This window comes from Saccoglossus kowalevskii, chromosome 11 (assembly GCF_978046115.1).
Source record: "Saccoglossus kowalevskii chromosome 11, keSacKowa6.1, whole genome shotgun sequence".
NCBI classification, from domain to species: domain Eukaryota; kingdom Metazoa; phylum Hemichordata; class Enteropneusta; family Harrimaniidae; genus Saccoglossus; species Saccoglossus kowalevskii.
In genome coordinates, this window is record NC_140651.1 from 37,914,853 (window position 1) to 37,940,265 (window position 25,413).

Sequence of the window (25,413 nt, forward strand, 5' to 3'; positions counted from 1 at the left end):
GAACGGAACGGGGACGTGTCATTGACAATGACTTGTTAATATTATTCTTAACAATAGGCTACAATTATATTTGGACAACCAAAACTATATTCAAAATGAGCAATTCGGTTTTCGAAAGAACCACCGTACAACTGACAGTATTTTCATATTAAAATCACTCATTAATAAATATACCAATAAGGGGAATAAAGCATATCTATATGCTTGTTTTGTCAAGGCTTTTGACAGTGTTTGGCGGGAAGGCATGTTGTTTAAATTACTGAAAGCAGGAGTCGGGGGTAAATTTTTCCACTTGATAAGATCAATGTACTCTACCACAAAATATGCAATCAAAACAACACATGGTTGCACTGATAGATTTTTGTCATCAACTGGTGTAAAACAGGGGTGCAATCATAGCCCACTCCTGTTTAAAATTTTTATTAATGATCTTTCTAAAAATATTTATTCAAATCCTGTGAATCTGGAAGGTGTATCAATCAATTCAATACTCTTTGCTGATGATGTTGTGATACTCTCAGATACAAGTGCAGGAATGCAAAATAGTCTTGATAAACTTGAACAGTACTGCAAAAAGTGGAAACTTCAAGTCAATATCAATAAGACAAAAATTATTGTATTTAATAAATTAGGTACTAATTGAAATGGATTTCTACCTAAATGATAACAAAATCCAAGTAGTTACATCATATAACTATCTTGGTATCAATTTTAAACTTGCCATTGAAAATCTGGTGATGAAGCACAACGTGCATTAGGTATTCTTAGGCAAACTATCACTTTACACAACCAAACTCTTTCTATTAGTAATGCTTTACAGCTTTTTAAAAGTACAGTCTTACCGATCTTAATGTATGGCTCAGAAATTTGGGGGGCTTTTACCTTCAAGATTTACAAATCTAAACAGGATGATCAAATTGATACAAAAAGATTTGTTAATAATCTCTTTAATGACAGATCACAATTTGAGCAACTTCACATTAAGTTCTGTAAGAGTGTATTAGGAGTGCACAGGCGTTCAAGTAATATTGCTTCTAGAGCTGAACTTGGAAGTTATCCTGTTATTACTGAAATATGTGCACAATTATTCAAATACAAGAAAAGAATTGAAAACAACATCAGCAATTGCAGTCACTTAGTACATTGTGCTTACATCTCAGAAACCAAAATCAAAGGTAATACATGGACAACATTTGTAAATAAATTATAGGAGATAACTAAAACTGGTGATGCTGATGACAATACTCTGCTTAAGTCAAAATTAAAAGAAATCTATGTTGAAAAAGTTTGGCTACCAACAGTCCAGACAACCCAAAACAATAAATTACGTACATACACTCAGTTCAAACCTACATATAAATTTGAACCATATTTGAATCAAGTAAAAAATGCACAACATAGAACCAGCTTCACCAAATTTAGGATATCTGCACATACCCTACCAATTGAAAAACTTAGATATCAAGGGATACCTCCAGAGGAAAGAAAGTGCCAACTTTGTAACAATGGGGCTATTGGCAATGAAATCCACGCACTTTTATACTGTAACCATACTGGAATAACAAATGCTCGTACTGAATTTCTGAATGTAGTTAGCATTTATAATGAAAGTATCCTTAAACTATCAAAACAACAAATGTTTACAGAAATTTTAAGTTCGAGAGATGGGCTCATTGCCAATAGTGCTAGCAAATTTATTGACAGCATTTTATTTTACTATAAGTAATTTTACTTAGACTTTAGTTATTTATGTATTTTTTTTGTCTCGTGTGTGTACTTGTGTTTTATTATATTTAATGTCTTTTGACCACAGATAATGTAACAAAATATATTATTTAGTGTAAAATAAAATATACTATACTATACTATACTATACTATACTATACTATACTATACTATACTATACTATACTATACTATATGTTGTAGTTTCATATCAAACGACATTGTCTCCATGCGATTGTCTGAAACTGTTTTTGAAACGTCAGTATATATTGATTAAATTTTCGTGTCTACAATATTTTGGCTGAGAAGTACTATAATAGTATATATTATATTAGATTCAGCAAACACGGTGTTGCTGCAATAGTTACTAAGTCTATTACTTCCATGGTCTAAGTTATTTTGATAGATCGAGGTGAGGTTTTAGTTAGATTTGGCTTGGAAGGTACAGTAGAAGGATCTACTACCTACTTTCTGTGGATTTATAGTTAGATTGCTAGAGCGTGTATGTTATTTCCTTGCAAGAAACTCTGTAGTAAACAGCTCTGGCCAGGCTCCGGTAAAGACTTACAAGTCATTTATGTCATGCCAAAGTGAATGTGACAATGAATATCATAGCAGTGATAATATATAGTAATTATGACAATAAATAGTGTACAAGTTCAGATTTTAATGAATAAAAGTCAAAACTATGTACTGGAGAAAAGATTGTGCTACTAAAAATGAATAATTAACTGCTGTCAGTCAATGTCACATGAATTTGGAAACAGGGTGTATCTAATCCCCACTATCATTTACATAGTTCCTAATGCGTTTCTCATTATCACATTCGATTCGATGAAGACAATGAAAATCATGTTTGCAAATTTAAAAAGTCGTCACAGAGAGCATGTCCAAAACAGAAATGCCTCTTGTTGTTTTTATTGAAATGAATACTGTGTTTAGTACTGTTTACTGTTATGTTCCACGGGTGTGTAAGTGGTGATAAACAGGGTATTCCGGAAATAACACAGCCTATGACGGTAAATAGAACAGGAATGAGACTCCAATCACATGATCTCCATGATTGCTGATGACCACAGTTACTAAAAAAACGTGCGATGACTGACCAATTATGTGACTCAGTAGGAATTCATTTACTGGCTTCTTAGTGGCTATTTACAGTTAATTAAAAAAATGGCAAATACATGCCGTATAACCATGGCCCATGTGCCAGTTTCTTAGACATACTAAATCGTGATCTTTGTTTTTTCTAAAATTAAATTTTTTAACGTGACAACTAAATCTAGTTTCGCAGTCAAGTTAAAAGTAGGTGAACAAATAACTAAAAATATTTATTTTGTAATACCGCTTTGTAACACGTCCCATATTAGCTCTGTTAATGTTGTCAATAAGGAACACCAATGTAACTCAGGTTTGTGGTCTATGGAAGTTCAGAAAACTAATCCTGAGATGGAAGTGATAGAGGGACTTTGGTGGAAGCAACTCTGACTGGCCCGTTATGCACGTTAATTCCTGTAGGTATTAGTGCTATCAGCTTTTAATTATAGGCTATACAAGTGTCCAGGGAGAAATGAAACATGTAATATTGCGATAGCCTAAAATACTGTTTGATCTTGTTTTAATGTTAAATGATCAAAATGTCATTTACATTACAGTGTAAACAAAATACTACCGATATAATGCTATGTAGTATATTGCATTATTTGTAATTTACAGGGGAAATTTTGTGGTTTGGGATTATAAAGATTATGTCTACTCGTAGGTTACTGTGGCACAATTCTGAAATAGGTCGTATCAAGGCTCTAGTGAACGGCAGGTCGGTGGCGGGTAACTAGCATAATATCCCTGGTCTGAGATTCTGGGTGGCAGGTAACTAGCATAATATCCCTGGTCTGAGATTCTGGGTAGCGGGTAACTAGCATAATATCCCTGGTCTGAGATTCTGGGTGACGGGTAACTAGCATAATATCTCTGGTCTGAGATTCTGGGTGGCAGGTAACTAGCATAATATCCCTGGTCTGAGATTCTGGGTGGCGGGTAACTAGCATAATATCCCTGGTCTGAGATTCTGGGTGGCGGGTAACTAGCATAATATCCCTGGTCTGAGATTCTGGGTGGCAGGTAACTAGCATAATATCATTGGTCTGAGATTCTGGGTGGTGGGTAACTAGCATAATATCCCTGGTCTGAGATTCTGGGTGGCGGGTAACTAGCATAATATCCCTGGTCTGAGATTCTGGGTGGTGGGTAACTAGCATAATATCCCTGGTCTGAGATTCTGGGTGGCGGGTAACTAGCATAATATCATTGGTCTGAGATTCTGGGTGGTGGGTAACTAGCATAATATCCCTGGTCTGAGATTCTGGGTGGCGGGTAACTAGCATAATATCCCTGGTCTGAGATTCTGGGTGGTGGGTAACTAGCATAATATCCCTGGTCTGAGATTCTGGGTGGTGGGTAACTAGCATAATATCCCTGGTCTGAGATTCTGGGTGGTGGGTAACTAGCATAATATCCCTGGTCTGAGATTCTGGGTGGTGGGTAACTAGCATAATATCCCTGGTCTGAGATTCTGGGTGGTAGGTAACTAGCATAATATCCCTGGTCTGAGATTCTGGGTGGTGGGTAACTAGCATAATATCCCTGGTCTGAGATTCTGCTCCTGGATTCATGCGACTAATTGACGTCATTTTAAAACTGAAATTGAACTCGAAATTTCTGCCACATAATTACACGTGCCGAGAGTCATGTCGTGCTCACACTAGCTGAAAAGTGTGTGTGGTCAAAACTGAGATGGCACATGCCAAAAAAAATTTGATCTCAGTCTTTAAGACGAGTTTGACCGAGATTTTCTGCCTGAAAACTGAAGCCAGAATATCATCCTCGGTGGTGAACTCCGACAATTTGAAAGAACATATACTGGTACTGATCAATATTAGTATGACATGGCGATGAAGTGTAGCTAGATACGATCGGGTAGTGTAGTAATGAATGAATTGAATGCAGAATGATATGTTACCGTCTGCCATGTTTAGGTCAAATTGGCTGGTTCCCGTTTCAATTGTCATGGCGCATCAAACCATAAGAGGCTGTTAACTAGTAACAGTTAGAGCATTTCAATTGGTCAATTAATCAAGTTCTCATTCTTTGTTCTATACCTATTGCATGGTTACCCGATGTCAGCACTTAGGCTCACGGTAATTTTACATCTAACAGTCCCTTTATTTTTGGGGCGTACATCAGGGCATTTTCACAGCTTGGCAGCTTGTTTTTAACAGGAAAATTGCGTCTGTCGTTCTCCTGTCTTTTCTAAAGCTAAACTGCATGTCGGTAAATAATTTATTTTCTTCCAAGTATGTGGTCAATCTTTGATTCATTATGCCAGTAAATAGTTTTGAGAGACAACTTGTTAATGCAATAGCTCTATAAATCTATACTTAACTTCAATTATTCATACAAATTATACAACACGCATGAAATGCGGTATGCGGTGGTTGCAGCACCCAGGAGCCACACGCGTTTATTACGTTTATTTATCCCCCCTTACATATGCAAATATACATGAAATTGATGCCAAAGCCCCATCGTGAATACATTGACCGCCCAGGAAAAAACAGATATAAAAACCCGTCAAGGGAGAAAAACATCTGGAAACCTGTACCCGACGCAATGTCAGATGTACCTAGGGGTGGACGTCGAGAGTCGTCCATATTAAGAATACTATACATTTATAAAAATAAAATAAAAAATACATCGTGAGTTGTTTGCAACCGAGACTGAATACAATAGAATACTCTTCTTACTATATACTCATGAGCACCTGGCTACTTAGCCACTAACCAATCGGAGCAGGTGCAATGGCACCTGAATAATTTACATACAAATAGATAGCAATTATCTGCTAATCTACGAAACGCAGATAATTTCTCATTACCAAGATTTAATTTGTCGCTTGATTTGTGTAGTGGAACAAGAATTGTAGATTTCCAGGTTGCAGGGAATTTTCTACTGTCTAGAATACAGTTGAAAAGTTTCTGTAAACATCTTATCATTAACTTATTTTTGGTTTTCAACATTTCATTTGCTAACAGCGCTAAGAATTTCTTCGCATGTGATATTTGAGTTTAGATATTGGTTAGCAATTTGTTGCATTTCTTTTTCTATAAGATTATTTTGTAACTCGTGATTTTTATTGTTTGTTTTATTATAAAGTTTTGAAAAATTATCAATCCAATTTTTTCCTGATATTGTTGTGTCTTGACTTTTGGTCTTTTGATTACGTAGGCTTTTCAGCACAGATCAGTACTCATTTTGGTTGGCACTGTCCATATATTCAAGTTTGGACACCAACATGTTTTTATATTCTCTTTTTTAAAATTTTATTAGTTTTGTATAATGCTTTTTAAGAGTATAATATTGGTGTTTGATATACGGGTTGGTTTGTTGTTTTGTTAGCAACTTAGAGGTACTAATTATTTCCCTTTTTACTGTAGAACACGACTTATCAAACCATTGTTGTTTTGGATGTTTATATTTTTTATTATTTATTGTTCTTTTATTGGTTACTTTTATTGGCAGTTATCCGCTGCATTAATTAATATTTTGTTGAACTGATCTGTTTGTTCATTGTTAACACGGAAAAGACAAAAAGTATGATCTTTAACAGATCAAACAGACTTCTAGAGAATGATATTTTCTTCTTTGAAGGTTGTGAGTTAATTACTGTAAAATCAACCAATTACCTAGGATTAATAGTAAGCGCTAATGGAAAATTCAAGGAAGGCCTAAAAAGCATAAAAAGAAAAGCTTTAAAGGCCTTATTTTCCTTAAAGGGAAAAACAGGCAAAAATCTAAGTATACCACTGTCACTCTCTCTGTTTGATAAACTAATCAGACCAATTCTCACATATGGTAGTGATGTATGGGGAGATGAAATTTCACTAAAATCACCAATTGAAGATGTACATATAAATTATCTTCGTTTTCTTTTGGGTACATCCAAAAACACTACAACAATGGGTTTATACGGCGAACTTGGACGTTACCCATTGGAGACTTTTATCGAAAAACAAATGATAACATATTTTAATCGTATAAAGAACTCGTCAAATCCATTACTAAAACTAGCTTTCCAGGAAAATAAAGAAATTAATAGTAAATGGTACACCAATATAGATTCCCTTTTGAATAACGTCAACCAGTCTTACCTGGTCAACAGCGATGAAATTCTAACAGCAAGGCAATTAGGACAAATCAACAAAAATATACAAACATCATTCATATCAACTTGGAAAAGTGAATTACATAATGACAATCGATCAAAACAAAATGAAAAAAAAATAAATTAAGAACATACAGAGAATTAAAAAACAATTTTGCTTTTGAAACATACCTTGCTACCCTGAAAAACATTGAGATGCACGAAAATTTAACTAAATTCCTAAATTTACTAAACTTGAAAATTGAGACTGGCAGACACAAAGGAATACTAATATTGCTAATAGATTATGCAACCTTTGTGATCAAAATGAAGTAGAAGATGAGTATCACCTCATGATGTCATCTAAAAGATATTCACTCGAAAGAAATGTCCTATTCGAAATGGCAAAAACCAAAATCCAAAACTTTAAAAATTTGACACCAAAGACACAATTCATAGCCTTGCTAAACAACAGTGGCCTAACACTCCTCGTAGCAAGGTCCCTAAAGAAGTGTTTTGAAATAAGACAGCAACCCCAGTGACAACCTTCTTTCACTGTTTAAGTTTTGCATTTTGTTTTCTATCTATCATAGTATCATAATTTTATACTTTTATATCTGTAATGTATTAGCTTAGTTTGTTTTATTTTATCTATTTACTGTTTTGTAACCTTTTATTCCTTCTTAAACTTTTGTAACCATTGCCAATCCCTCCAGGGAGTGTGTGAGTGTTAATAAAATTATTATTATTAATGTGTGACATCACTGTCTTTGAAATCATTGGCCAGGTAGTTTTTGAACATTGTTTCAAAATTTGAGTTTTGTAACATGACTTTGTCTTTTTGCTTTGCCTCAACGTCACAAATGAATTTTTTACAGTGCGGTTTCAATTTATCCCCAAGCTTTGTGTTCTTGGTGTGATTGTAATTTACAGTCAGTGAGAAACCAATAGGACAATGATCTGACAAGTAATTAATATCATGAATTTTAAGATATTCTATATGTCTGTGTAAATCCTTTGTGCTAATGCAGTAATCAACTGTACTTGAACTGACTGGATTATGACAGGTAAAGTTACCATTTAAATCACCTATCTTCCTACCATTGGCTATTAAAGATTATTTATAATACAAAGATCGACTAATTGTTTGCCAAACTTATTGTTAGTTTTATCTTGGGTGTGCCTTTTTTCAAAATTGTCTAAAGTGTAATTATTTGGAGTGGGTACATGAATGTTATCACCAAATGCAATGTAATCAATTAGATTTCCAGTGCGACTATTGAAATCACCTGTTATAATTACCTGGCCCTGATTGAAGAAAACTGTTATTTCTTTTTCTAAAATGCCAAAGTAGTCAACATCTAAGTGATAAACCGAATTTTAGGATAGAATGTATATACAACCCAAATAAATATAATTTTCTAATGAGAAAAATTCCTTGTCCAATTTACACCAAAGGAAGTCGTTAATTTCAGACTTTATTTCCCTCAGCCCTCCCCTCAACCCTGATTTAAACAAAATTGCCACTCCCCCAGAGTTCCTCCTACTTCTAGCTGATTTGCATTTTCTGTCTCCCTAATACATCTAATGAACTTCTATTGCTACCTAGACTACCTAACCACGTCTCCTGTAAGCACAAAATATCAAATTTCTTTAAAATAGAAATAAAGTCACACTTAGCACCAAGGCCGTGAATGTTCCAACTGCCTACATTAAGATTAGTCTGCCTAATAATGTTGACAGTTGTTGTTTTCATCATTATTCTATTCTCCACGATACGGGGTTGCAGGCCATCAATTTTTGTTTTTAAATGAAATGTAATAATATCAAAAAAAAAGCAAGAAAGAATTTAAAGTAGAATATAATATCAATAATAATTACCGGTACTTAATGTTATGATGATGATCTGCTTGAATATTGAAGTTAAATATTAGTAGTTATAGTAGTCATGGTTTATAGTAATATTGATCAGTAGCTGTAGGACTGTAGTAAGAATCTTGATGATCATTATCATATGTCGATGTGAATGATGTTTCTGGGAATGGTCAGGGTAACTATATATTCTTCATGCTTCTGTTTGAAGAAAACCCCACCTTAATCTTTTAAACGAAGAACAAAGACCACACATTAATATTTAAATCCCGGATTTATATTCCACGGATTTATGACGACACCGTAATATTTAACAATTCATATTTAAATTCTACGGATTTGAATTCATGACTACGGCATTGCACATAGAATTAACAATATCGACAAAATAAATGCCATTTGGCATAATTTATTAGCCCCCACCTGGACAAAGTCCAAGAGGGGGCTTGTAGTTTCGCCTACGTCAGTCCGTCGGTCCGTCCGTCTGGAGTGATTTCTCGGAGATGGCTTGACCAATTTTTTTGAAACTTGGTACAACCATACATGTGCCTGTATTTTCCTATTTGATAAAATATGGCTGACTGGCAGCCATTTTTAATGCCAAAATTCAGTCAAATTCGGTCCTTGTGTGTGCATCATCATTTCTTGTTGGCTTGACTGATTTTGTTGAGACTTGTTACAAAGACAATGGGCCCACCCATACAGATGTACGTTGTTTTACTTTTTTGAAATGATCAAATATAGCCAACTGGCAGCCATTTTGATTGTTAATCATGGTTTTTGTCTGTCCATTGATATTTCTTGCCTTGACTGATACTAGGTACAAAGACACAGTGAGGAGGTATACATATTCATATGGATTTATTTCCTGATTTGATCAAATATGGCCTCCCATAAAAATCCATTTTTTGCTCGTATCTATCATCATTTTGTTGAGACTTGGTACAAAGACAAAGTGACCACTGGTACAGATGCACAGTGATTTATTTTTAGCTCCGCTGTCGACTTTGTCGAGCGGAGCTTATTATATGAGTGATTGTCCGTTGGCGTCCGGCGTCTGTCGTCCGTGTCAATGTTTTACTTTTTCGACTTCTTCTTGAAAACTACAAGCCTGAATGCTTTGATACTTTGTGTATATGTACCTTGGGTAGACCTCTCTCAGATTTGTTCATTTCATGATCATATCTTCAATTCTCTAATTTTGGTGAATATTTTTATCATTTTTGGTAGAAAGTGATATTTTCGACTTCTTGTTAAAAACCGCAAGTCCAATTGCTTTGATATTATATATATAGGTACTACATGTGGACCTCTCTCAGATTTGTTCATTTCATGATCATATCTTCAATTCTCTAATTTTAGTGAATATTTTTGTCATTTTTGGTAAAAAGTGATACTCTCGACTTCGTGTTCAAAACCGCAGGTCCAATTGCTTTGATATTACATATATAGGTACTACATTTGGACCTCTCTCAGATTTGTTCATTTTGTAATGATATCTTTAATTCTCTAATTTTGGTGAATATTTTTGTATGTTTTGGTAAAAAGTGATATTTTCGACTTCTTGTTAAAAACCACAAGTCCAATTGCTTTGATATTACATATATAGGTACTACATGTGGACCACTCTCAAATTTGTTCATTTCATGATGATATCTTCAATTCTCTAATTTTGATGATTATTATTGTCATTTTTGGTAAAAAGTGATATTTTTAACTTCTTGTTAAAAACCGCAGGTCCAATTGCTTTGATATTACATATATAGGTACTACATGTGGACCTCTCTCAGATTTGTTAATTCCATGGTGATATCTTCAATTATCTAATTTTGATGATTATTTTTGTTATTTTTGGTAAAAAGTGATATATTTAAATTCTTGTTGAAAACAGCAAGTCCCATTGCTGTGATACTATACATATTGTTCATTTTCTAATGGTCTTTTGTTCTTTAATTGAAATGTGCATTGCTAACAGCGGAACCAACTGGCTGCTTGTTAAATTAAATACAACCCATATTTCATCACAAAACATTAACAATGCATTAACCAGAAATTTTTCAAATTATAAAATTGATGATTTTGTTAATGGCCTTTGAAATCATGGGAGAATATTTTGACCTGCAATGATGTAAATCAGGCATATCAAAATTTTAGCCAGACATTTCTCAGAGTCTCAAGAAAACATGCACCATTAAAACCGAGGGGTAAAGGTAAATGTAGAAGTAAAGACAAGCCTTGGATAACTAAATCAATTAGAAAGTCGATTAAAAGAAAACATGCACTTTATAATAAACTTGTCAGCAATAATTTTAGTGAACCATTACACACTCATTTTAAAAAATATAGAAATATTCTTACGAAAATACTAAAAAAAGCAAAAAAACCACACTACACAACTGTTTTCATTGCGATGTTGTTGTACAATCTTTTTGCTTGGATTTTGATGGGAAATCGACATGATTTGTTTTTAAATTAAAAAAATTAGTTGTTTTCAAAAGATAAACTGAGCATTTGAAGAATAATTTAACATTGTTTCCAGCGATAACAGCTCATTGTCAAAACGAAGCTATCCATTCACACTAGTCTCAATAAACATCAATACTCTTGAATATGCGTCATTGACTACGGCTAAACTTTTATGCATCAGAAAAGATTAAAATAACACCTTAAAAAACTGCCGAAAAATCTGCGATTTCTTGGTCCCATTTTATTGTTTTTAACCCGAACTGTTGTTTAACGGCCCTGGGCCAATTTGGCAGAATCCGATATTAGTGCTGTAATTCACGCTGGTGGGGGAATAGGTGACAAAGGTCAAATTCAATTTTCATGACGTGATTTTGAAACGAATAAATGTTCTGGTTATCTCTGGTGCGACTGCAGTCTTTGGAACAAACTTGGGTGACTCTAAAATGCAATTTATGGTACGCGACTTAAAAACGTAATTTAATGCATGTGAATTTCCCAACAAAGGTTTAAATGTTTTAGTTGTCTGTGGTGTGACACTGGTGTCGAATAAAATGGCGACAACCTTCAAATGCATTATTATGCTAATTTGAAATGAAAAATTTCTTGGAGATAACTACGTGAATTTGAACCAAAATCTTATCGGCAAGACTCAGAGTACGACAGTGACAGCCACTGAAACGTTATTGAAGTTAAATGAACAAGTCAGGCAAAAAAGACTGTTTCAAGTCGTAGCGTAAAATGGAAGCACAAAACATTTTGACTCTTGAGGGGAATGAAAATCAGTTGATTTGAGGGTGTCACAATAATTAGAAAGGGAGTAAATCGTTGTTATGCTACGAAAAAATGCAGACTTTTTGGACTTTAGTACTACGTCATTTTTGACTCCCATGTGGGAAGCACAAAATGGGAGTCTTTGCAGTTAGTGTGTCTGTATGTGTGTGTGTGTGTGTGTATGTGTGTCCGACTGTTCCACTGCTATCTCAAGAACCATACATCGGTTTTTGATGAAACTTGGTGCATAGATGCTCTGGGCCAATGCGCAGATTTGATTAGGTTTTGGTAAAAATCCATTCTCGTTAATTACCAAATTTGCATGATAATTAGCTAATTTTTAGCTGTTCTATGACTGTTCCACTGATATCTAAAGAACCACTCATTGGATTTTGATGAAACTTGGTACATAGATGCTCTGAACATATGCTAGGTTTTCATTAGTTTTTGGTAATAATCCGTGGATACTAATTACCTAATTTGCATAATGATTAGTCAATTTTCGGTTTTTCCACTGATATCTCAAGTACTAATCATCACATTTCAATGAAATTTGGTACATAGATGTCATATGACACTGCACAGACCTGATAGTTTTTATGGTAATATCAGTACATATAATTACCTAATTTGCATAATTAATTAATTTTCAGCTTTTGATATAAGTAGTGAGCATTACATTTCAATGAAACTTGGTACTTACATATACTCAAGGACTATGCAGAGATTGATTGTTTCGGATAAATATTTGTGTATATTAATCACCTAATTTGCATAATCAGCTAATTTTCAGAGACCTGATTAGTTTCAGGGTAAATAATTGTGCATATTAATTACCTAATTTGCATAATTAATTTTCAGCTTTTCTACTGATATCTAAAGTACTAATCATCACATTTCAATGAATGTTTATACATGGATGCTGTAGGACAATAGACAGACCTGGATAATTGTGGGTTAAAATCTGTACATATTAATTACCCAATTTGCATAATTAACCAATTTTAAGCTTTCACACTGATATCTAAAGTAGTAATTTCCATTTTAATGAAACTTGCTCTAGGACAATGTACAAACCTAATTAGTTTAATAATAATTCATAATTTTTTGGTTCTAATCACATTTCAATTAAACTTGGTACATAGAGTTTTTGTTACATTGCGCAGACCTCATTAGTTTTACAATCAAATCTGTTCATGTTAATTTTCTGATTTGCATAATTACTTTTCAGATAAGTAATTTTGAATTATATTTAATGTGTCTCCAATACTCTCAGCACATGGGAGTTCTTTCTAAGCTTTCTTTGATTGTTTGATTACCTAAGGTTTTTAGATTCATGTGCTGCAAGTTACAGAGCACATACCAAAGCGGCCGTCCCTCAGCAAATAATGAAGCAAAGGAATTTTCGATGTTGAAATGGCGAAACTCGCCCTTTTTACACAAACTGGGAAGTTTGAATTACTATTAAAAACAGGATGAGGAAGATAAAATATCCAAGAACCACCACATACCAAAAATTATATCTCAAAAGTGAATATTCATGGTGTATTTTAGGTCTAACCAGACTGGAAGTGGAAATTTGGTAGTACTCTAAATATCCAAACATATTTTAGTATAAGGTGGAAATTAATGATATCTACACTTCTTCAGAAGTTTTTAATTTTAGGCTTTATGCAGATGACTCGAATTTATTTTACACAATTAAAAATACTAATAATCTTAATTTACACTTCCTAAATGATGAAGTGACCAAGGTTACAGAGTGGAGCGATGCCAACAAGCTGACTATAAACGCAGCCAAAATTCAATATTTAGTAACTCGTAGCAGTATTAAAGAGAAAAATAACATCATCTGGAGTTCTCTGACTGAATGACATATCAATTCACGTAACAGATGGTGCATCATTCATTGGTATCACAATAGATAAAAACTTATTATAGGAAATCTCTGACTGAATGACACAACAATTCACGTAACAGATGGTGCATCATTCATTGGTATCACAATAGATAAAAACTTATTATAGGAAATCTCTGACTGAATGACACAACAATTCACGTAACAGATGGTGCATCATTCATTGGTATCACTATAGATAAAAACTTATTATAGGAAATCTCTGACTGAATGACACAACAATTCACGTAACAGATGGTGCATCATTCATTGGTATCACTATAGATAAAAACTTATTATAGGAAATCTCTGACTGAATGACACAACAATTCACGTAACAGATGGTGCATCATTCATTGGTATCACTATAGATAAAAACTTATTATAGGAAAACCACTTCTTGGGAGTCAAAGAAAACATCAGCAGACTTACGAGTATATTCCTTAAACTTCGTTATATTGTTCCTCATTCTATTCTTGTTATGATTTATAATTCTCTAATACTCCCGTATTTCATATGGTTTAGAGGTATGGGTAATACCTATTCTACTTATTTAAATGAGATTCTTCTTATTCAAAAGAAAATTATTAGAATAATTACTTTTAGTGATAGACATGCACCCTCAACACCATTATTTAGGAAGTTTGGATACATTCAAACAATACAAATTACAACTAGCCATATTTGTCTATGATGTTATTAATAAAAGGTTGCTATACATATTCAAAGATTACTACGCCCCAATTTGTCATTTACATAGTACCAGACAAAATCAAAGAAATGATCTTGAAATCCCCCAAATTAAACATAAAGCGGGAGTATGCAGAAGCAAAACTATGGACTAGCATTCCAACTCGTATCAGGACGATACAATGTAGGATTACTTTTAAAAAAGAATACAAAAATTACCTACAAGCTAGTTACACATAATTTCCAACTTAAAAATATATAAAAAATTATATTTTATTAAATTGCGTTCCTTGCACTTTCAGGTTGTTTTGACTGTCTCACTACTATTCTTATTTTCTATTCATGTTAAAGTAAACATAACGTCCAGTTAGTATCTTGTAATCTGTGATTTACAGCACAGGAGCTGGACTCGATTAGTTGTTAATCGCAACTATTTTCGACCCCTATTCCATTTGTATATTTTTGTCTATCTATATTTTGTGAGTTGTTAAGTTGTTACTTTTTTTGTTTGGAATAAACATCTATCTATCTATATCTTTTATCGAGTGATAGAAGGCAGGTTAAATCATGGCAAAAACTTCAGAAAAAAACAAAAAAAATTTGTGAATAATAAAACCACTCATTCGTTGTGCATTTAATATGTTAACGCTAGATATAAACTTCGAATATAATTTATCCCAGGGACACAACGATCAAACTGTCATATCTTTTATTTACCAGGGCCGTAAGCGACCAGGAATGAGTCTTTCAGCTACCAATCTACAGCTCTTTCAACATCAGCATCCACATTGCAGTGGTTGCTACCTTTAAACGACAGCACTCTATCAGAGGCGAACAACTGCCCCCGACTTTAACATGGTCGGAGCCGAATGAGAGGCGAGATCTGCCAGAGTTAAATTCAGTTCGATCAGAGCCGACTGGAACAGCGCTGCCAAATACTGAGGATGAAAACAACAATGATTTTGATGTTGTGTTTGTGTTGTTGATTCTTTACATGGCACGATGCTGTTGAGCTGGAAGAAAATAAGTCTGAGACAATGCACTTGTGTTATGATTTAGGTATCTCAAAAAATCAAGATACGCATCAGCTAAAATGCGTTAAATGTTACAGCCTGTTCACATAAGTTGTAATGCAAAATTACCATCTTGTCATTGTTCATCTGTTGTAATATGTGTAACAGTTGTAAACCTAAACGTGGCAGTACCGTGACCACTTCTACAACTTATCTTTGGTGTCTTTAAAAAGTTTCTTCAATTTCCATTAGATCTGTTCAGTGGTTCTCAAGTTTTTGTCACATAATTTTGTATGCCATTTTTGTGTTTTCCGTTGAGCTATCAATCTATTACAGTATTTCTTTACTCTGTCAAATAGATATTAGGGCACGTACCTCTTCACCAAGCTAAAAACTGCACGAAATTACAAATGATGTTGTCTCCACCATAAATGAAATGAGAGGGTACGGAGAAGACAATTGAGAACGTGATTTCGACCCAATAGTTAGGCTCAACCATATCGCAGTTCAATCCAAAGGGTTTATTGGAGCTGAACTTTGCTTAAGTCGAACGCGCATACGTGGCAATTTTTGCTTGCTCAAGCCATATGGCTCCGATAAAATGCTGTCATGAAAACGTAGCAAGTCTTGCAACAGAGAGAGACTGTGAGTCTGATAGGAGATGTCAGTAAAACTATCAAAACATGTAAACACAAAAGTGACTTGAAACTGTTTTGATTCAGTATAGCTGTCAAATCGAGTGCGTTCGGGCTAGGACATTCAAACTCGCAATTATCGTTCACAAGATAATGACGGTGCAAAATATGTCCGGGTTTTTAAAGAAAATGCTTTGTCACAGAATAATAGTCTGTTAAAGGTGCCAAGTATGAAATAATTAGGGGACAAAAAACAAACCTGCATAGATTTTACACATAAAAATGTCACAATATTTATCTTATAACCTACAAAAAGTCTCATGTATTAGAGCTAAACACGTCTAGTTACGTCTGGGTACATACAATCTTCAAGCCTTGAAAGTGTTCTTTGTCGTTGATGGTACTCAATGGGCGATTTAAAAACAAACTTCACAAGGACGCTATATACGATTCTGAACTAATTTTATTTTTTTCTATATTCCTCAATTGCTTTCAGAAACAAATCAAAGTATACAGGGTGGATTTATTCACGTTTAATCACACATAGTTTCCAGACAACGTCAAAAATATGCTATATATCGTTAACGTAATGATAGGTAATCCTGCTGTATATGTCGTTTCAGGTTCAATGTGAATTGGCGTGTATTTCTGCATTTACGTCATCCAACTTAATCAACGGTTATTTAGAAGTATACGTTATAAACGTTTAACGAAAATCAGTGTTTTTTCTGAAATTTCCATTACTTTACGTTGAACTGAATGGGCGACAAACGAAGTGATTCCATTGAGGGTTTGGCGACGGTTACCCTATCGCATAATCCGACGGATATGTGACAGTTACGCACAGTTATTCTTCATAACCGCCATGTAACCGTTGTGTAACCAGACCAGATATATGCCATTTTATGCAGTGATTGGCTATTGTGAAATGAGCATAGCTGTGAGTTCATTTTGTTTCAAACGTTTACAAAAGATTGAATTTTTTTTTCGCAGCATACATGGCGCCAGAAGTTATTACGCAAACTGGAAAGGGAGGATATGGTAGAGCAGCTGACATATGGAGTTTAGGATGTGTTGTAATTGAAATGTCTACAGGAAAGGTAACATCATGTACACAAGTTGAGGAGTCGTTGTATATGAACTTGGATTTGTTGATTGCATGTGCAGACTTAAAAAGGTTTGAAAAGGTTTTTGATATGAGTTGATGTACAAAACACTATATCAACCAGTAATATGATATACCAGCATGTAGCTATAATCTACAGTAAATATCTATATCATCTACAGTAAATATCTATCATCTACAGTAAATATCTATCATCTACAGTAAATATCTATCATCTACAGTAAATATCTATCATCTACAGTAAATATCTATCATCTACAGTAAATATCTATCATCTACAGTAAATATCTATCATCTACAGTAAATATCCATCATCTACAGTATATATCTATCATCTACAGTAAATATCTATCATCTACAGTAAATATCTATCATCTACAGTAAATATCTATCATCTACAGTAAATATCTATCATCTACAGTTAATATCTATCATCTACAGTAAATATCTATCATCTACAGTAAATATCTATCATCTACAGTAAATATCTATCATCTACAGTAAATATCTATCATCTAAAGTAAATATCTATCATCTACAGTAAATATCTATCATCTACAGTAAATATCTATATCATCTGCAGTAAATATCTATCATCTACAGTAAATATCTATCATCTACAGTAAATATCTATCATCTACAGTAAATATCTATATCATCTACAGTAAATATCTATATCATCTGCAGTAAATATCTATCATCTACAGTAAATATCTATCATCTACAGTAAATATCTATCATCTACAGTAAATATCTATCATCTACAGTAAATATCTATATCATCTACAGTAAATATCTATATCATCTGCAGTAAATATCTATCATCTACAGTAAATATCTATCATCTACAGTAAATATCTATCATCTACAGTAAATATCTATCATCTACAGTAAATATGTTATCATCTGCAGTAAATATATATCATCTACAGTAAATATCTATCATCTACAGTAAATATCTATCATCTACAGTAAATATCTATATCATCTGCAGTAAATATCTATCATCTACAGTAAATATCTATCATCTACAGTAAATATCTATCATCTACAGTAAATATCTATCATCTACAGTAAATATCTATATCATCTACAGTAAATATCTATCATCCACAGTAAATATCTATCATCCACAGTAAATATCTATCATCTACAGTAAATATCTTATCATCTACAGTAAATATATATCATCTACAGTAAATATCTTATTATCTACAGTAAATATCTTATCATCTACAGTAAATATATATCATCTACAGTAAATATCTTATCATCTACAGTAAATATCTATCATCTACAGTAAATATCTATCATCTAAAGTAAATATCTATCATCTACAGTAAATATCTATCATCTACAGTAAATATCTATATCATCTGCAGTAAATATCTATCATCTACAGTAAATATCTATCATCTACAGTAAATATCTATCATCTACAGTAAATATCTATATCATCTGCAGTAAATATCTATCATCTACAGTAAATATCTATCATCTACAGTAAATATCTATCATCTACAGTAAATATCTATCATCTACAGTAAATATGTTATCATCTGCAGTAAATATATATCATCTACAGTAAATATCTATCATCTACAGTAAATATCTATCATCTACAGTAAATATCTATATCATCTGCAGTAAATATCTATCATCTACAGTAAATATATATCATCTACAGTAAATATCTATCATCTACAGTAAATATCTATATCATCTACAGTAAATATCTATCATCCACAGTAAATATCTATCATCCACAGTAAATATCTATCATCTACAGTAAATATCTTATCATCTACAGTAAATATCTTATCATCTACAGTAAATATATATCATCTACAGTAAATATCTTATCATCTACAGTAAATATCTTATCATCTACAGTAAATATATATCATCTACAGTAAATATCTTATCATCTACAGTAAATATCTATCATCTACAGTAAATATATATCATCTACAGTAAATATCTATCATCTGCAGTAAATATCTAATCATCTACAGTAAATATCTTATCATCTACAGTAAATATCTATCATCTACAGTAAATATCTATCATCTACAGTAAATATATATCATCTACAGTAAATATCTATCATCTGCAGTAAATATCTTATCATCTACAGTAAATATCTAATCATCTACAGTAAATATCTATCATCTACAGTAAATATCTATCATCTACAGTAAATATATATCATCTACAGTAAATATCTATCATCTACAGTAAATATCTATCATCTACAGTAAATATCTATCATCTACAGTAAATATCTATCATCTACAGTAAATATATATATCATCTACAGTAAATATCTATCATCTACAGTAAATATCTATCATCTGCAGTAAATATCTTATCATCTACAGTAAATATATATCATCTACAGTAAATATCTATATCACCTACAGTAAATATCTATATCATCTACAGTAAATATCTTCTCATCAACAGTAAATATCTATCATCTACAGTAAATATCTATCATCTGCAGTAAATATCTTATCATCTACAGTAAATATCTATCATCTACAGTAAATATATATATCATCTACAGTAAATATCTATTATCTACAGTAAATATCTGTATCATCTACAGTAAATATATGTCATCTACAGTAAATATATATCGTCTACAGTAAATATCTATATCATCTACAGTAAATATCTATATCATCTACAGTAAATAACTATCATCTACAGTAAATATCTATATCATCAACAGTAAATATCTTATCATCTACAGTAAATATCTATCATCTACAGTAAATATCTTATCATCTACAGTAAATATCTATCATCTACAGTAAATATCTATCATCTACAGTAAATATCTATCATCTACAGTAAATATATATCATCTGCAGTAAATATCTTATCATCTGCAGTAAATACCTATCATCTACAGTAAATATCTATCATCTACAGTAAATATCTATCATCTGCAGTAAATATCTTATCATCTACAGTAAATATCTATCATCTACAGTAAATATATATATCATCTACAGTAAATATCTATTATCTACAGTAAATATCTGTATCATCTACAGTAAATATATGTCATCTACAGTAAATATATATCGTCTACAGTAAATATCTATATCATCTACAGTAAATATCTATATCATCTACAGTAAATAACTATCATCTACAGTAAATATCTATATCATCTACAGTAAATATATATCATCTACAGTAAATATATATCATCTACAGTAAATATATCATCTACAGTCAATATCTATCATCTACAGTAAATATCTATATCATCTACAGTCAATATATATCATCTACAGTAAATAACTATCATCTCCAGTAAATATCTATCATCTACAGTAAATATATATCATCTACAGTAAATATCTATCATCTACAGTAAATATCTATCATCTACAGTAAATATCTATCATCTACAGTAAATATCTATCATCTACAGTAAATATATATATCATCTACAGTAAATATCTATCATCTACAGTAAATATCTATCATCTGCAGTAAATATCTTATCATCTACAGTAAATATATATCATCTACAGTAAATATCTATATCACCTACAGTAAATATCTATATCATCTACAGTAAATATCTTCTCATCAACAGTAAATATATATCATCTACAGTAAATATCTTATCATCTACAGTAAATATATATCATCTACAGTAAATATCTTATCATCTACAGTAAATATCTATCATCTACAGTAAATATCTCTCATCTATAGTAAATATCTATCATTTACAGTAAATATCTATCATCAACAGTAAATATATATCATCTACAGTAAATATCTTATCATCTACAGTAAATATCTATCATCTACAGTAAATATCTTATCATCTACAGTAAATATCTATCATCTACAGTAAATATCTATCATCTACAGTAAATATATATCATCTACAGTAAATATATATCATCTGCAGTAAATATCTTATCATCTGCAGTAAATACCTATCATCTACAGTAAATATATATCATCTACAGTAAATATATATCATCTACAGTAAATATCTATCATCTACAGTAAATATCTATCATCTACAGTAAATATCTATCATCTACAGTAAATATCTATCATCTACAGTAAATATATATCATCTGCAGTAAATATCTTATCATCTGCAGTAAATACCTATCATCTACAGTAAATATATATCATCTACAGTAAATATCTATCATCTGCAGTAAATATCTTATCATCTACAGTAAATATCTATCATCTACAGTAAATATATATATCATCTACAGTAAATATCTATTATCTACAGTAAATATCTGTATCATCTACAGTAAATATATGTCATCTACAGTAAATATATATCGTCTACAGTAAATATCTATATCATCTACAGTAAATATCTATATCATCTACAGTAAATAACTATCATCTACAGTAAATATCTATATCATCTACAGTAAATATATATCATCTACAGTAAATATATATCATCTACAGTAAATATATCATCTACAGTAAATATCTATATCATCTACAGTAAATATCTATATCATCTACAGTAAATATCTATCATCTACAGTAAATATCTATCATCTACAGTAAATATATATCATCTACAGTAAATATATATATCATCTACAGTAAATATATATCATCTACAGTAAATATATATCATCTACAGTAAATATATATCATCTACAGTAAATATCTGTTATCTACAGTAAATATCTATCATGTGCAGTAAATATTTATCATGTACAGTAAATATCTATCATCTACAGTAAATATCTATCATCTACAGTAAATATCTATCATCTACAGTAAATATCTATCATCTACAGTAAATATCTATCATCTACAGTAAATATATATATCATCTACAGTAAATATCTATCATCTACAGTAAATATCTATCATCTGCAGTAAATATCTTATCATCTACAGTAAATATATATCATCTACAGTAAATATCTATATCACCTACAGTAAATATCTATATCATCTACAGTAAATATCTTCTCATCAACAGTAAATATATATCATCTACAGTAAATATCTTATCATCTACAGTAAATATATATCATCTACAGTAAATATCTTATCATCTACAGTAAATATCTATCATCTACAGTAAATATCTCTCATCTATAGTAAATATCTATCATTTACAGTAAATATCTATCATCAACAGTAAATATATATCATCTACAGTAAATATCTTATCATCTACAGTAAATATCTATCATCTACAGTAAATATCTTATCATCTACAGTAAATATCTATCATCTACAGTAAATATCTATCATCTACAGTAAATATATATCATCTACAGTAAATATATATCATCTGCAGTAAATATCTTATCATCTGCAGTAAATACCTATCATCTACAGTAAATATATATCATCTACAGTAAATATCTATCATCTGCAGTAAATATCTTATCATCTACAGTAAATATCTATCATCTACAGTAAATATATATATCATCTACAGTAAATATCTGTATCATCTACAGTAAATATATGTCATCTACAGTAAATATATATCGTCTACAGTAAATATATATCGTCTACAGTAAATATCTATATCATCTACAGTAAATATCTATATCATCTACAGTAAATAACTATCATCTACAGTAAATATCTATATCATCTACAGTAAATATCTATCATCTACAGTAAATATATATCATCTACAGTAAATATATCATCTACAGTAAATATCTATCATCTACAGTAAATATCTATCATCTACAGTAAATATCTATCATCTACAGTAAATATATATATCATCTACAGTAAATATATATCATCTACAGTAAATATCTATATCATCTACAGTAAATATCTATCATCTACAGTAAATATCTATCATCTACAGTAAATATCTATCATCTACAGTAAATATATATCATCTACAGTAAATATATATATCATCTACAGTAAATATCTATATCATCTACAGTAAATATATATCATCTACAGTAAATATCTCTCATCTATAGTAAATATCTATCATGTGCAGTAAATATTTATCATGTACAGTAAATATCTATATCATCTACAGTAAATATCTATCATCCACAGTAAATATCTATTATCTACAGTAAATATCTATATCATCTACAGTAAATATATATCATCCACAGTAAATAACTATCATCTCCAGTAAATATCTATCATCTACAGTAAATATCTATCATCTACAGTAAATATATATCATCTACAGTAAATATATATCATCTAAAGTAAATATATATCATCTACAGTAAATATATATCATCTACAGTAAATATCTATCATCTACAGTAAATATCTATCATCTAAAGTAAATATATATCATCTACAGTAAATATATATCATCTACAGTAAATATATATCATCTACAGTAAATATCTGTTATCTACAGTAAATATTTATCATGTACAGTAAATATCTATATCATCTACAGTCAATATATATCATCTACAGTCAATATCTATCATCTACAGTAAATATCTATATCATCTACAGTCAATATATATCATCTACAGTAAATAACTATCATCTCCAGTAAATATCTATCATCTACAGTAAATATTTTAACATATTTTAGTCGTACAGTTAGGAACATTTTCCAGGAATGCTGAAATTCTCTGTTAAAATATCGCTTAATAATCATCACTGAATATTTTGTGTGTGGTGAAAATATCTAGGGTGTTCAGTCCTCCCTCTCTGATTTCTGTGATTATAACCTGCCTTGCAATTTTATCATGTTCATTTCATTAGAAATGAATGATGTGTCTCTCAATTTGTGTCTCAGTTCAATAATTATTGTAAATGCCATGGCAACAACCAAATAAACTACCATGGTTGTGATGTGACAAGAACATGGCAAATAGTTAATATCTCAATGTACCGTTAGGTCGCTAGTTTGCAACTACCGCATGAAGCATATGGCTAGTTATTTTGAGTTATTTATTTATCATTAAGAATCAGATTGCTTTCACAGTTTGCATCTCAAACCACAGTGTTTATATTTCGTCCCTGTTTTAGTACCAAAATTAACCTCTGTATGTGTGTCTATGCGTCCATGTGTACATGTGTACATGTATACCTATTATCTTAGACATGCCTTGACCGATTACATTTAAACTTCATACATTCATCATACATAATATTATACATATGCACGTCAATTGTTTCACGATCTGACTCAAGATGGCACAATGGCGGCCATTTTTGTGCTGAAAACTCATCAAAACCCAGCATTTCTTGAATTCCAGAACCAGATCTTGACTGTTTACAGATGGATTTTATTCAAACTTGGTACACACATTTTTTCTATGTATTTTCTACCCTTTTCAGCTCCGCTGTCGACTTTGTCAAGCAGAACTTATCATATGAGTTGTTGTCTGTCCGTGTCAATGTTTTACTTTTTCGACTTCTTTTTAAAAGCCTGAATGCTTTGATACTTGGTGTACATATACACAATCACAGGGACAGGCCCTGTTGCTTTCCCTTACCGATACTAGTCAAGGTGACCAGCTCTCCCATGGTGAAAAGATGGCTTGGAAGGCGTGGATGCATAATCTGGCTTCAAAAGTCAACTCCCTTCTGCAGTCTCAGGGTACAGCGCAGGAGGACCTGGGGGGGGGGCACGGGCTAAGATACTGCCTGTTCCTTTGCTGTCCCATCCCCCCAGTGATCTCTCTTTTAGAGGATCTGTCACAGGATACCCAACCACCCGCAGCCCAGCTGATCCTTACTGATATGCAGTTAAGGTCGCAGCTTGTGAACCTTTCAGTGATGGCCGCGCGACTTTTGTTTCGTACGAGGCTGGTGGTAATCCCACCCCCCTGGTTTAGGCGTGGTCATGTCCCATGCCTTCTGTTGGGTGAATTGATACCCCATTGGGGGTATGCGAACTGTTGATGGGTCCCCGGTGTGGGACACTCACATGGTATCACAGCCTGCCTCCACGGGCTCCCCGTTGGGAAGGCCATGTTGCTTGGTCTTTTTAACGGCACAAGTGCCTACAAGTGCATCAGGCTT

General features: G+C 32.1%; 1 protein-coding gene across 1 annotated transcript in view; it reads left to right on the top strand.

Moving 5' to 3' along the window:
• Positions 1-25,413, top strand: part of LOC102807664 (mitogen-activated protein kinase kinase kinase 4-like) — a 320,941-nt gene that overhangs the window by 280,200 nt on the left and 15,328 nt on the right. The window contains exon 20 of the mRNA XM_085505174.1: positions 17,262-17,368. Coding sequence (XP_085361300.1) covers positions 17,262-17,368 — 107 coding nt within the window. The remainder of the gene's footprint in view (positions 1-17,261; positions 17,369-25,413) is intronic.